At 37.3% G+C, this 12,843-nt stretch overlaps 1 protein-coding gene across 2 annotated transcripts in view; it reads right to left on the bottom strand.

Annotated features, from left to right (window-relative positions):
- The window catches only part of THSD7B (thrombospondin type 1 domain containing 7B), a 626,924-nt gene that overhangs the window by 288,420 nt on the left and 325,661 nt on the right, over positions 1 to 12,843 (bottom strand). For both annotated transcript variants that reach the window (XM_065561607.1, XM_065561605.1), the window contains exon 5: positions 7,767 to 7,936. In XM_065561607.1, coding sequence (XP_065417679.1) covers positions 7,767 to 7,936 — 170 coding nt within the window. The remainder of the gene's footprint in view (positions 1 to 7,766; positions 7,937 to 12,843) is intronic.

Below are 12,843 nucleotides of genomic sequence, written 5' to 3'. Positions count from 1 at the left end.
ACATTGGTTTAACTAAATTCCAACTGTTGTTCCAAATCTTGCCCTCATTCACACCATTAATTATGTAGATCTCCATGGCTGTGCATGATGGATAGATTGCACAATACCAGCAGACTCTCCATCTTGGAAGACGATATGGCCCAGATGTATTTACATACAATGCATTCAATAAGGGACCATGGGACTGACTGGAAAAGTGTTTTCAAAAACTATATGATATATGTATTAGCAAACATTTCTTTGTTTCTTCCTGATGATCTACCATTTTATGCTTAAAGGAATCCATGGTCTTAAATTGCTTTTACAGAAGGCTTTGGTGCTTGTCTCAGCAAACATTAATGCACAAGATTCTCTCATGCTTGTACTTCAAGTTCAGATGCAGGAACACTGAGCAGCGACTTAGATTCTAAGTCATGGACTCAGAATTCATACCTCTTGCTCCTCAGGCACTCTACAATATAACTGTACTATTAAATGGCAATAGATGAAATTTAATTCAAAACTAATGAAAGATACTATTAATGTTAAAAAGACTGCTTTCTGAATGATTTCTGAAAAACAATATTGCCTTTGACATATTCATTTAGGGACTACACCAAGCTGGCAGGAATCCAATTCACCTTACTACTAAAGTAAATAGACCTTTTCTACAGATTGCAAAAGTCAAATGACAGAAAGGGTAAGATAAATATTAGAATTTTAACCATAAGGCTTTTTTTTTTATCAAGAGGCTTCCTGCATTACTTAATATCCCCTCAGCACTAGGTTTAGCAAAATAATTTATCATTTTTTGTAACACACTGGGAAAAATGAAAGCAAATCAGTTTTAGGGCAGAGAGTCAACTCTAAGAATTAAGTCACATCCCATTCTAGTATAACTGTTTCATTTCAGCCATGTTGTGCATCTTTTGACATTATTTTGAAATAAAAATGGTAGCAATCATCCATACGTTTAGAGTATGAATATATAATTTCTAAAAATACCTCGATGAATTAGAAATATGCACATGGATATGGTCAAATGTCAAAAAGTCCTCCAAATTCCTGCCAGTAGTTACTGCATATTGCAGCAATGAAAACTTTTAACAAAATATTTCAGAAATAAGAAAAAAAAGGAATAGGTTACATTAATAAACACACATTACGGTATTAAATGAACTAAGTCATTTCGACTAGACATGGTGGCTGTAAAAGCACTACTTCTTTTGCCACACAAAGGCCAGGTGAACTCTAATAGAGAACTGACCATCTGTAAAAGAGTTCCATCATTTGTCTAGCCATCTGATTGGCAGACAACCCCAAACTCAAAGGTGGCTCCCACTAGTTCAAGGATGCAGTTCATTCATTGACCCTGTTCTGAGTTCCAGCAGAGCTTTATTTGCTTTTATTTGTCTGACTATATACATAGTATTTCTTTAAAACTGTAGCAGGATAACTGGTAGGAAGGAGATGGGTAAAGGTTCTGCAGGAAAGCAGAGAAAAAGAGGCTTAATACCTTTATGGATAATGCTGTTTTCCTTATTTGAATAAAGTTTTGTTCAGTGTTACAATAAAGTGTCTCTTTCTGTGATTCTTTTCATTGATTGAGTTTTGTCATTTGGCAAACATGCAACTTCCTACAAGGCAGAAATAGTTCATTCTAGATCAAAGATGTTCTATTGCAAAGGGTCAGTGGGAGAGAATTCAGTGTATTGCTGTGATAAATGGACAGACCTCTGTGTATTGGAAGGGTCAGGGTTTATTGCATCTTCTAACTTGTTTGATAATTGCACTTGTACTGTAAATAAGGCATTTACTTTGTTTGGGAAAAAATGTCATATTTTCAGCTTGCTAACACTTGTGTTTCCTCTCAGAATTTCTGGGTCAATGCCCCTGAATCAAATAGCAGCCCATTTACTATAGATTATGTTTGTTCATATTTTTAAAAATCCGATGTTCTTCTGGATCTGTAGTATAAGCCTGAGAACTCAATTGAATGCAAATCTTGTAACTCTTTGAAACACTGCCCAGTTCTACAGCAGTGACTTATATAAATTAATTCTGGGCTAATAAATATAGTCACACTGATGCAGGGAGTTTCGACTATTTACATTCACACACGGCAATACTGAGATAAAGAACAATGTTAACCAATCAGAGAGTGAATGCACATCCTGACTACAGAAAGTCTTCCCAAAACTATTTTTCACTCCTCCCAGAAGGTAAATGATACTTTCTCCTGGACTTTTAACTTCATCTCTCTTAAGATTGTTAGTTTAAAATGAACACCTAAACATATCAGAAATTCATGGCCAGAACGGAGAAGTTTCTAGGTATCTGTGACAAGCCTATTTCGAACACACATAACAATGTGACAATGTCAAGATTTATTGTCCCTTAAGGAGTATCTCAACTTTGCCTTCACCTTAGTCAGTATTCACCTCTCAGGACAATACATCTTGATATCCACCACAACAGAAGTCAATATATATTTAATGTTTGGCAGAACCATACAGAGTTAGTTATTTACCAGAGGCCAAGAAAGGGATAATATCCATTTTTAAAAGTTGTTATTGGTGACGCCAGGAAATATAGGCCAGTGACTCTTATTTCAGTACTAGAGGAAATTAGTTGAGAAAATCATTGAAGACTGAATTACAATATAAAACACCTACATGGTATACAATAGAAACAAATAATCACAACTCTGTAAAGGCAAGTCATACGTCTCCAGCCCGAAAGACACGGTTTTGATAGTGACGACAAAATAGTGGACAAAGGATAACTGGGTCATTTTTTTTAGCTTAGAAATGCCTCCTCACATGAGACTGTTAAGGAAACTTGCTGCATCCTGTGTCTGATAGAAAGGGATTTTTTTATGCATTTAAAAAAAATTGGAAGCCACAAGGTGAGAAGTAAAGTCCCATTATCAACTGAAAACTACTTCATAGTATAAATAAAAGGCTAATCTCAGCATGGAAAGAAGTTAATAATAGGTTGCCAGAAGCACCAGTGATTCAGTACATTTAGGAACAATCAGGAAGTCCGGCTACATGAATTGACATTATAAACTTTTCGGAGGAGAAAAGAGGTCTTCCTGTGTTTGTTCACCTCCTAGTACAACGTGGTCCCAATCCTGCTTGGTGTATCTCAGCGCTACCACAACAGAAATATATCTGGCAAACATTTACAATGGGGCATAGTGCTTATTATTGTAAGTATTATGACTGACCTGCAGAAGGTAGGAGGGATGCAGCTGAGAATCTATTGGAAGAGTCTTAAGGGAGTAGGGATACTGGGGACCAATGAAGGTGACCATGGGAAGAGAGGGTGTGCAGGTAGCTTGTTGATGATTGGTTAGAAAAAAGCAAGGGTCATAGGATACTAGAAAGCTTTGAGAAAAGGCCACAATGTACTTAGAAGTCACATTGCCAGAGAAGTCATGAAGAAGAAAGGGAAGGGAATCCAGAAGTTTTGGATACACTTCAGGAAAGGCTCTGAACCAAACCTTGGAACAGTGTGAGATTAGCCCTCCACTAATGGTTTAAAATTAGGATATTTTTATTCTAAGTAAAACTTCATTTTTTGTGACTGTCCTTTTCTTTGTGGATGTTCCAGTGTGGTCAACAAAGAGAAATTAAGTCATTTTGTTTTTATAATAAGAAAATATATAATGCCCTTATCACCGGGCTGTGAATGACTTGCATATTCCAGTGGCATAAATGGCCCTAAAATATAAATATGTGCACTTGATTTTTTTAGACTTAAAAGATAAGAAACTGAACTAAAATCTACAGTCTCATGCAAATTGATTGGGTGAAGCAGACTAACTACTTACCATATAATAAACAGCCCTATAAATAAATGCACCAGTAATAATGGAGTAAATATTACATGTCATATCAAATACCTTCATGAGAAACAAGTCACATTTTTAAAAAAGTTAAATATTTTACCTTCAAAATGTTTTCTATATAATCTGCTCCTTTCACTTCAACTAGCTCCCAGACATCTGAGAACTAAAAATGTTATACCTCTGTGATAAATAGGTTGCTTTCCCTCATGAATTTAAACCCTTAAGATCCTGAATTACAAATTTAAAGCATGCCAGCTTTACACCCCAAAGATTTGCGTAAAATCGTTTTCAGTCTTGCTTCTAAAGGGTTTCTATTGAAGAAGCCAGCTGTTACATATTTATTATTCTATTATGTGACTTTAATCTTATAAATTCTGCTCACAGAATGTTAGATCAATAGCTCAACATCCCAACAATGCAGATTTGACACAGGCGTGCTTGAATATATTTCACACTGTGGAGGTACATTCTTCGTCATCTTCTCAAATCAGGTCCTTTTGATAAGAAAGGGCAGGTTTCTTACCTGAGAAAAAGGTTACTCTGAATTGGATCCACTAATCCAGATGCTGGATTATCCAGCTACAGCACCACCACTCAATTAGCAAACAAAGATCCTTTCATGACACTGCTGACCATCAGTTATCTTTCGCCCCAGGTACCAGTCAAATTTTCCTATAGCCAATATATTCTAGCCTATTCTTTCCAAATACTTTCACAAACAAGACAGGAAGGTCAGGACTCAAAGATCTGAGTCTCCAAAATCTAATTTCTTTGTCATAAATTGATTTTTTTTTCTTCCTGCAGCTTTACCAATATAGGCATGAATTTGAAGAGCAGTACACATTGAATATAGGACAGGGTTAGTGCTAATTCAAATACAGTACAAGTCCTATATATGTTCTAGCTGGCTAATGAGTCCAAAGTAGCTGCTAATACCCTTCCTCGTTTACACAAATATGTATTTATCCTATTGCATGACACCCCCTTGGGCAACATTTACTGTTTTTAAAGAGAGCAAGAGCTGCCTAAACAGGGATATGATCTCCCAAAAGGTTTTGATGCTGCTCTGGAAAAATGTAAAGGCCCATATGACGTATAGGATATAGTCTGTTTTGAACAAAGAAAAGCTTGAATAAGTTCAAAAACTGGAGATAAAGGTCAAATTCTGTTCTAAACTATGTGGGTGTAAGTCCAGAGAAACTCCACTGTAATTAGTCTGGATTTACACTGATGTAACTTAAAACAGAATTTGCCACCAAAATTCTTATACTATATACCATAAGGGAAAATAAATGACTTACAATATTTAAGAATTTAGTTTCTTTCATATGTGTATTGAGGACAGATGTTTAAGAAAATATACTATAGATGCCAAAGTCTATAGAGACAAGACCTAGCAGTGTGTTGGCAAGATAGTTCAGTAGTGTTCTTTGTCTAAATAGGGGCAGGGGCAGGTAGGGAGAGAAAGACAGAAAGAGTATGGTCAGAAATAGAGCTAGTCAAACAATTTTTACAAAACTTTTCTCAATTGAAACTGAAATGTTTTCCAGAAACATATTGGTTTTGAATAATTTTTTGTCAGGAAAGTTTCTCCGGTCCAAGATGGTATTTCTGACAGAGAACAAACAAGAGAGATACTCCTGGAAGAGATTCAGTGATTAGGGCACTCACCTGAGATGTGGGAGACCCAAGCAGGCACTTGAACCTGGCTCTTCCATATCCCCAGTGTCTGCCCTAAGCACCAGGCTATCTAGGCTATTGTTGGATCTTGTGCTCTCAATTTTTCCATTAAAATTTCTAAAAGTCTCGATTTTGTTCTGCTTTGGAATGAAAACAAATTTCAAAACCTGAAATTTTTTTGCAAAATGGAATTGTTTTTTTCCAGCCAACCCTTGAAATGAAGTTGCATTCTGGTGAGAAGTTGAATCAAGATGTTGTATTTAAATAAATGGATTCACCTTTACATTTTTACTTAAAAAAAAAAAAAAGGCCTATGATAGACACACACAAAAAACCACAATACTTTTGACATAGTGTTTAATTAAGTCTTCCTTCAAAAACACTATGGTTGGTTACAGTGCCCGAGATGATAATCTTCTCAGATTGATCTGAAAAGATTCAACCAACATTGGCTTCTTTCCACCGTGGAAGACACATATGTAGCCACAATCCATCTCAGAGAGCAGTTCATCACATCTGGAAGTTATGCAGAAAACATTGCTTCTAGTAACAATGCTGAGCACTTTTGGATAAAGGCCTTAGCATATCACAATTGTAAACTCTTTGGGGGCAGGGACCACCTTTTTGTTCTGTGTTTATATAGCATCTGGCACAATGGGGTCCAGGTCCATGAGCAGGCTGCTAGGTGCTACCACAATACAAATCAAAGTTCAAGCACAATCACAGTTTTGAGGCTTACTGCATATGGACGTGCCCATTACTGAGATTTGGTCAATGCAAGAAACTGTTGTGAGGGTAAGAAAGACAGCCAAAATTTTATGCTACTGTAGTCACTAAAACAGTTTCCTCACTTGATGAGACACATGCACTGCAAGATAGTGAAGAATAAAGGAATGTGTGTGTTGGGACAGCAAGGTTCCAGCTTCTTGGAACAGGAGAAGCAGTTGTATAGGGACTGAATGGAGTCTTGTTTTTCTGTAGTCTGAGAGGTTATTTTGCAGGCAGATAGGACATGCAATCTGCCATTAATAAAGATTTCCTTTGGCTTTGTAAGTAAATAAGTCTAAATTGAAATGTTGTGTTCTTACTATCTTACCATCTCTGCTCAAAGCCATATTCTACAGGAGCAGTACACACTGCAGATAAAAAAGACAAGGATAAAGTATTCATAATGCATCTGCATCCGCTCATTATTCTTCCAAAAGCAAAATAACTCATTCTAACTCCAACACTTGTCTGTCTGCTCAGAAGTTGCGACATTATTATTTTGGCTTTTCCCATCAAATCATAAGAAAGGTTGCATATTGGTCTTGAGCAGAGAATTAAGCCACACCAGGAATAGGCTGACATACTGTAGAACCTCAGAGTTACAAACACCAGAGTTACAAACTGAGCTGTCAATCACATGCCTCGTTTGGAACCGGAAGTACACAATCAGGCAGCAGCAGAGATTAAAAAAAGCAAATAAAATACAGTCCTGTGTTAAACAAACTACTAAAAAAATAAAGGGAAGTTTAAAAAAAGATTTGACAAGATAAGGAAACTGTTTCTGTGTTTGTTTCATTTAAATTAAAATGGTTAAAAGCAGCATTTTTCTTCTGCATAATAAAGTTTCAAAGCTGTATTAAGACAGCGTTCAGTTGTAAATTTTTGAAAGAACAACCATAATGTTTCGTTCAGAGTTATGAACATTTCAGAGTTACGAACAACCTCCATTCCCAAGGTGTTTGTAACTCTGAGGTTTGACTGTATTGATAAATAACTGAACCAATATCAAAAAATGGCCAAGTGGATTCAACAAATGGGGACAAGGGGGTGAGACAGGTCTGCCCCTCCCCCCGGACCCGTGAGACAGGAGGAAGACTAAGTTTTTCTGAACTCATTCCAAGAGAGACTGGGGAGTGGGAGACAGTGTGTCCCCATCACCACACATGATGGGCAGTGGTTTCACACCCAGAATCCTTCAGATCACAGGGGAACCCATAGGAGGCAAGGAATCTCCGCACAGCCATGCTCTGCTGGCTCTGGGGCTCACTGACTCCCTCCTCCAGCTTCCAGGCAGCATGACTCCATGGAGGCTATTAGCAGGCCACTGAGACATTTTATCCTTACCCACAAACATATTTCTCCAGCTCAGCGGCAGCAAAAAAGCATGCAGCTTCATGCTATTGATGAGTCTCACAATAGTTCTTTACCTTTCCAATTTATAGATCCCTGTATAGGCATTTTAGGATAACCTCTAACAACGTACCTTCCTTTAATTGGTGTGTCCCAGATTCTATCACACTTTGGACACAGTACACTTCCCGGACTTGTATCCCACCTCCACAAAGGGCTGTGTGCTTATGTCGGCGAGGGTCCTGTCCATCAAGGAGGAGAGTAATTTGGCATGCTTTCCATTCAGAAGTCCTCCATGAAAACCTTTGGAAGAAAAATAGTGTGTGTAAAACAAGGTTTTATATAAGACCATGGGGCAGTGGGTGTTTCTTTATATTAGAAATTTGTTATTCTTTAGTATGCAAACACTTTAATCTTTGTCGTACATCTTTCTACTTCAAGACAGACCTACCAGTGCCAGGCAATATGTTAATCCAGTACTTATGTAGAATTTTTCACACTTGTATATCAACAGGGATTAAGTGATTTGCTCCATATAGGGAGTAAGTCTGAAAGCTGGCTGTTAATCCTGCCCTCAGGTCACAAGGCCATAACTCTCTGTCAAAAACTAAAGACCTAATTGTGAGAGGTACTGAACACTTGCACAGTCAACAGAGTACCAAGCGTTCAAGAATATCTTGGGATTTGGCCTCTGCGTGATAGCTTCATAAAGTTCTAGGGTGTATTGGGTACTACCAATTGCTTCTAGAAGAGGACTGCAATACTTGAATTAATTTCTCTTTCTTGAAGTTGTGAGACACATCAGATTTAGATAAAATGTATTTTCTCAGCACAGTTAATTTGTGTATAATAAAGAACATAAACACTTTAGAATTTTCTGTTCAGGAAAGGTTTAAATTCTGACACACAAATCTGTAAGTGCCACATAGACAAACACCCAAATTTGAATTGGATACATCAGAGGGTTTGTGTATTAGAATACATGGTGCAATTGGAGGTTAAAAATGGCTGATCTGCCAAAAAAGAATTTATTAAAACTATGGAAAGGAACAGAAACAAAAATCATGTTTTTCCCATCTCATCTACAAGTGTGGGGGATCTTTCAGAGGCACTGACAATCTCTGATCCAATGAACAGGACACCAGACTGAGAAACAATTGACCATCTGCAAAATGGAGAAGATACTTCCTCTCCTATGTGAAAAACGTTAACATCTACAGATAAAAAAGCACCATATAAATACCAAGTATTATAATGTTTCTGTTGACGCATATATTGTGTTATCTACCATTCTCCTTAGAGTCTTCTGCAATCTTTTCTATTGCCTCCCTTTCTCCATATTCCCTCAGTCTCCATATGGTCCTAATTTCTTAAAATATGTACAAAATAAGTTTCATTCCTTCCTTTGCCCCCAAAACAAAACACACTCTCCTGGTATCTCAATTTCACTGGTTGTTAAATTTGCATGATGTGTTTGTCTTGTCACATAAATCATAAGTGCATGCACCTTTGGATGTCCTTTGTGAAGAAACATTTCCAGCTTGAAATTCTATGTGTTGTCTTTAGAAAATATGTGTAGGTAGGGCATAGATATTACAAGGAAACTTAAACTGCAAATTATTTGAAAAAAAAAAAGTGAGCACACTTCAACAACATTTTCTAAACATTAGATCTTGTGAATATCAGTCATTTCTAGCCTCAAAGCACTTATGAATTTTGTAATGTCTTCATGGAAGATGTTGTGAATATTGCCAATTATTTCTAATTTACAGGTATTTTTCAGATTAGCTGTCTTGCTCTCTCTTAAATAATATGCAGTATATCTTGTGCACATTTGGATACATTCACAGGGTTTATTACCAGCAAAGAGGAATACAGTCTGTACATGACATGCATGAAATAATTGTACTCCCACAATACATAAATAATGGAGAATTCTTTTGTACAGAAGTTCCTTTTGTAGGTTATCACAGCTTTTCTAATATTCAGTATTAATACAGGTCTCCAGTTTTCATATGAAGACAGAGAATCACACTTAACTGAACAAGGTACTCTACCACATTTCTTCCCACATCAGATTAAAATATCATATCTTTTAGAGTATACAGGACCCAATTTTCAAAACTGGATGCCTAAAGATAAGTCCTTATTTCATCATCTAAATACTTGTTTTAGGCACTTACGCACTGATTTAAATCAGCGTAATTTTAGGCTCTGGACCTTCTGAAAATCAGGCCATTAGCATTCAAAATTATACAACATAACTAAATGTATCTCCGCTCAAACATAATTAAACCTCATCGGTCTACGAGGTTGAAAAATCCCCTTAGAATTGCAGTACACAGAACAAGTGGATATTCTGCTGCTGAGCAACCATGTGCTGTAGTCATTGCCTGTTTATCAACAGAAAAACTTTAAAGTAGAGGGTAAAACCATATCAATTCAATGGTGTTGCTTTGATCAGTCAGACAGGCCCTATGATACAATAAGAGTTTATGAAAAGCAAAATTCTACTCATGTATTAGTTGATTTAAATATACACACTGGCTGTCGGTTAAAAAAAATCAACTATACCAAAGAGATATCGGATATACTACAGTTATCTACTGTATCTACCAAACCTACCATACAGGAGAATTTCCCTGCACTTAGTGTAAGGAGGGTCTGAATGAGCTCTCCCCTAACATCTAGCGATGAACTGGAGGGGGGGGGGGGAATTTCAGGTGAAGACCATGTTTGCATAGACACACCTACTCTGTCCAGGTGTGCAGCAGATAGAGCTGCTGTGCCAAAATGATCACAACACAACAACCAGGGGTCACCCAATGAAATTAATAGGCAGCAGATTTAGAACAAACAAAAGGAAATACTTCTTCACACACACAGTCATTTGCACAATCAACCTGTGGAACTCACTGCCAGGGGGTGTTATGAAGGCCAACATTATAATTGGGTTAAAAAAAGAATTAGATAAGTTCCTAGAGGATAGGTCCATCAATAGATGAGTGGGGATGCAACCCCAAAGTCTGCATGTCCCTAGCCTCCAACTGCCAGAAAACGGGAGTGGATGACAGAGGTGGATCACTCAATGATTTCCTGTTCTGTTCATTCCCTCTGAAGTACCTAGCATTGGCCACTGTTGGAAGACAGTATACTGGGCTAGATGGACGGTTGGTCTGACCCAGTATGGCCGTTCTTATGTGGATCTCAACACACTTCCATAGAAATAAAATACAGATACTTTAAATATGACATTGAACATTTTGTGCAGCTCTATTAACACTTAGCATCTTGAATTAGGTCAATGTTTTTATTCAGAGAGCAAGGATGAGCCCTCTGACTATTTATCTCTACATAGTACCGTCTATCTATCTATCTAAGTAATACACAAATGGATGTCTTTGGTTTTTAAATTTACACAAGTTCTCCTCTGTGTGATCTTCCATTGCAGCAGGTGGGGTGTGTGTGTGTGTGTGTGTGTGTGTGTGTGTGTGTGTGTGTGTGTGTGTGTGTGTGTGTGAGAGAGAGAGAGAGAGAGAGAAGGATTTCGTGTTTTGAAAGAGTTCAACCCAAGAGAAGGATTTAATCAAAAATGTGTATTTTGACATTTCAGTAGTTTGCATTGAATCAGATCTCTTCTGGCAAGGAGTATCACAATTAGGGTGCTGTCGCTGAGAATGTTATGTTCCCATCTCTTAATGGTGAGAACTTGGGTCTATCGGTCTTCATTGCGCCTGTTGAGCATATCATCGAGTTGGAGTAGAGAGGTTAATTTGACTTCTATATTTGTCACTGGTGTGACCCCTGCTAGAATCTTGTGTCCAATTCTGGTGCTCCCAATTCCAGAAGGATGTTGATAAATTGAAGAGGGTTCAGAGGATTCAGACAAGAGCCACATGAATGATTAAAGGATTAGAAAAACTTCCTTATATAGTGATAAGCTAAATAGAGCTTTTTGAATCTAACAAAGAGCAGGTTATGGGGTATCTTGATTACAGTCTGTGAGTATCTACATCGGGAACAAATGTTTAATAATGTGCTCTTCAATCTATCAGAGAAAAGTATAGCACAATCCAATGGCTGGAAGTTGAAGCTAGACAAATTCCTACTGGAAATAAGGCGAACGTTTTTAAAAGGTGAGAGCAATTAACCATTGGAACAAATTACCAAAAATTGTGTGGATTCTCTATGACTGACAACTAGGAATTCTTTCAGGGAAGTTTTGTGGCCTGAGTTAAACAGAAGGTCAGACTAGATTATCACAATGATCCCTTCTGGCTTTGGAATCTATGTATGCTGGGTAAGGTGATCTCTGAGGTTGGTCTCAGTCCATTAAAAGTCTTGTAGATTATGACCAGGAATTCTGCTCATGAGCCAATGAAGAGTCAGTGGACTTCAGGAAGCACAACCATGTGCCAATGCTGGTCTTTGTTACTAATGAAGTGTGTTGCTCTGTGTTGTACCTTTTTCACTTTCAAGCTTTTGCACTGAAGCCCAGGTAAAAGTTATGATGGTCCAATCTGGAACTGAAAAAGGCATGATTTACCACGTCAAAATCCTCATATGTGAGAAGCTAGTGAACCCTCCACGTCAAGTTTCTGTATGCCCAAGAATAATGAGGCCGGTGTCTGAATAATGTTAGCCAGGACATTGCCCTTTAGAGCACTCTCACCACTCCCAATTCAAAGAACTAGTCAGTGATTACACTACTGATTTTCAGAGTGAAAGAGAAGTAGCCTATCTGTTCTGAATTGGTACACTTCCATGTAAGTCGTAACAACTCTAAAAAGAATTTTCTATCTTTAAATAAGACACGTTATGAGTATAATTCATAATACAATACCTTCACATTCAGATCTCAGCATGCCCTCTAAAATAAAAGAGCAGCTCTTAAAAGTTTCTCATTATTTCCAAATACTTTTAATTTTTGGAAAGCTTTGACTTGCTGACAAGGCAAAGAGGTTTCTCTCTTTATTATGTCATTGTCTTGTTACTCGGCAACCATGGAAACTCAAGAGAATTCAAGAAATAATTACAATTCTGGCAAAACTGTATATTCCCAATGAACATGAAAACACATTTGGGGTTCAAACAATATTATAAAATAGTTTAAAAGAAATTGCTGACTCCATGATAGCTATATTGCAAATAACTTCTTTATAACTTATTTGATTCATAGCATCATAGAAATGTAGGACTAGAAGGGACAT

Source organism: Chrysemys picta, chromosome 11 (assembly GCF_011386835.1).
Source record: "Chrysemys picta bellii isolate R12L10 chromosome 11, ASM1138683v2, whole genome shotgun sequence".
NCBI lineage: Eukaryota > Metazoa > Chordata > Testudines > Emydidae > Chrysemys > Chrysemys picta.
The sequence above is the reverse complement of the archived record's forward strand: the minus strand, read 5'-3'. Positions and strand labels throughout refer to the sequence as shown.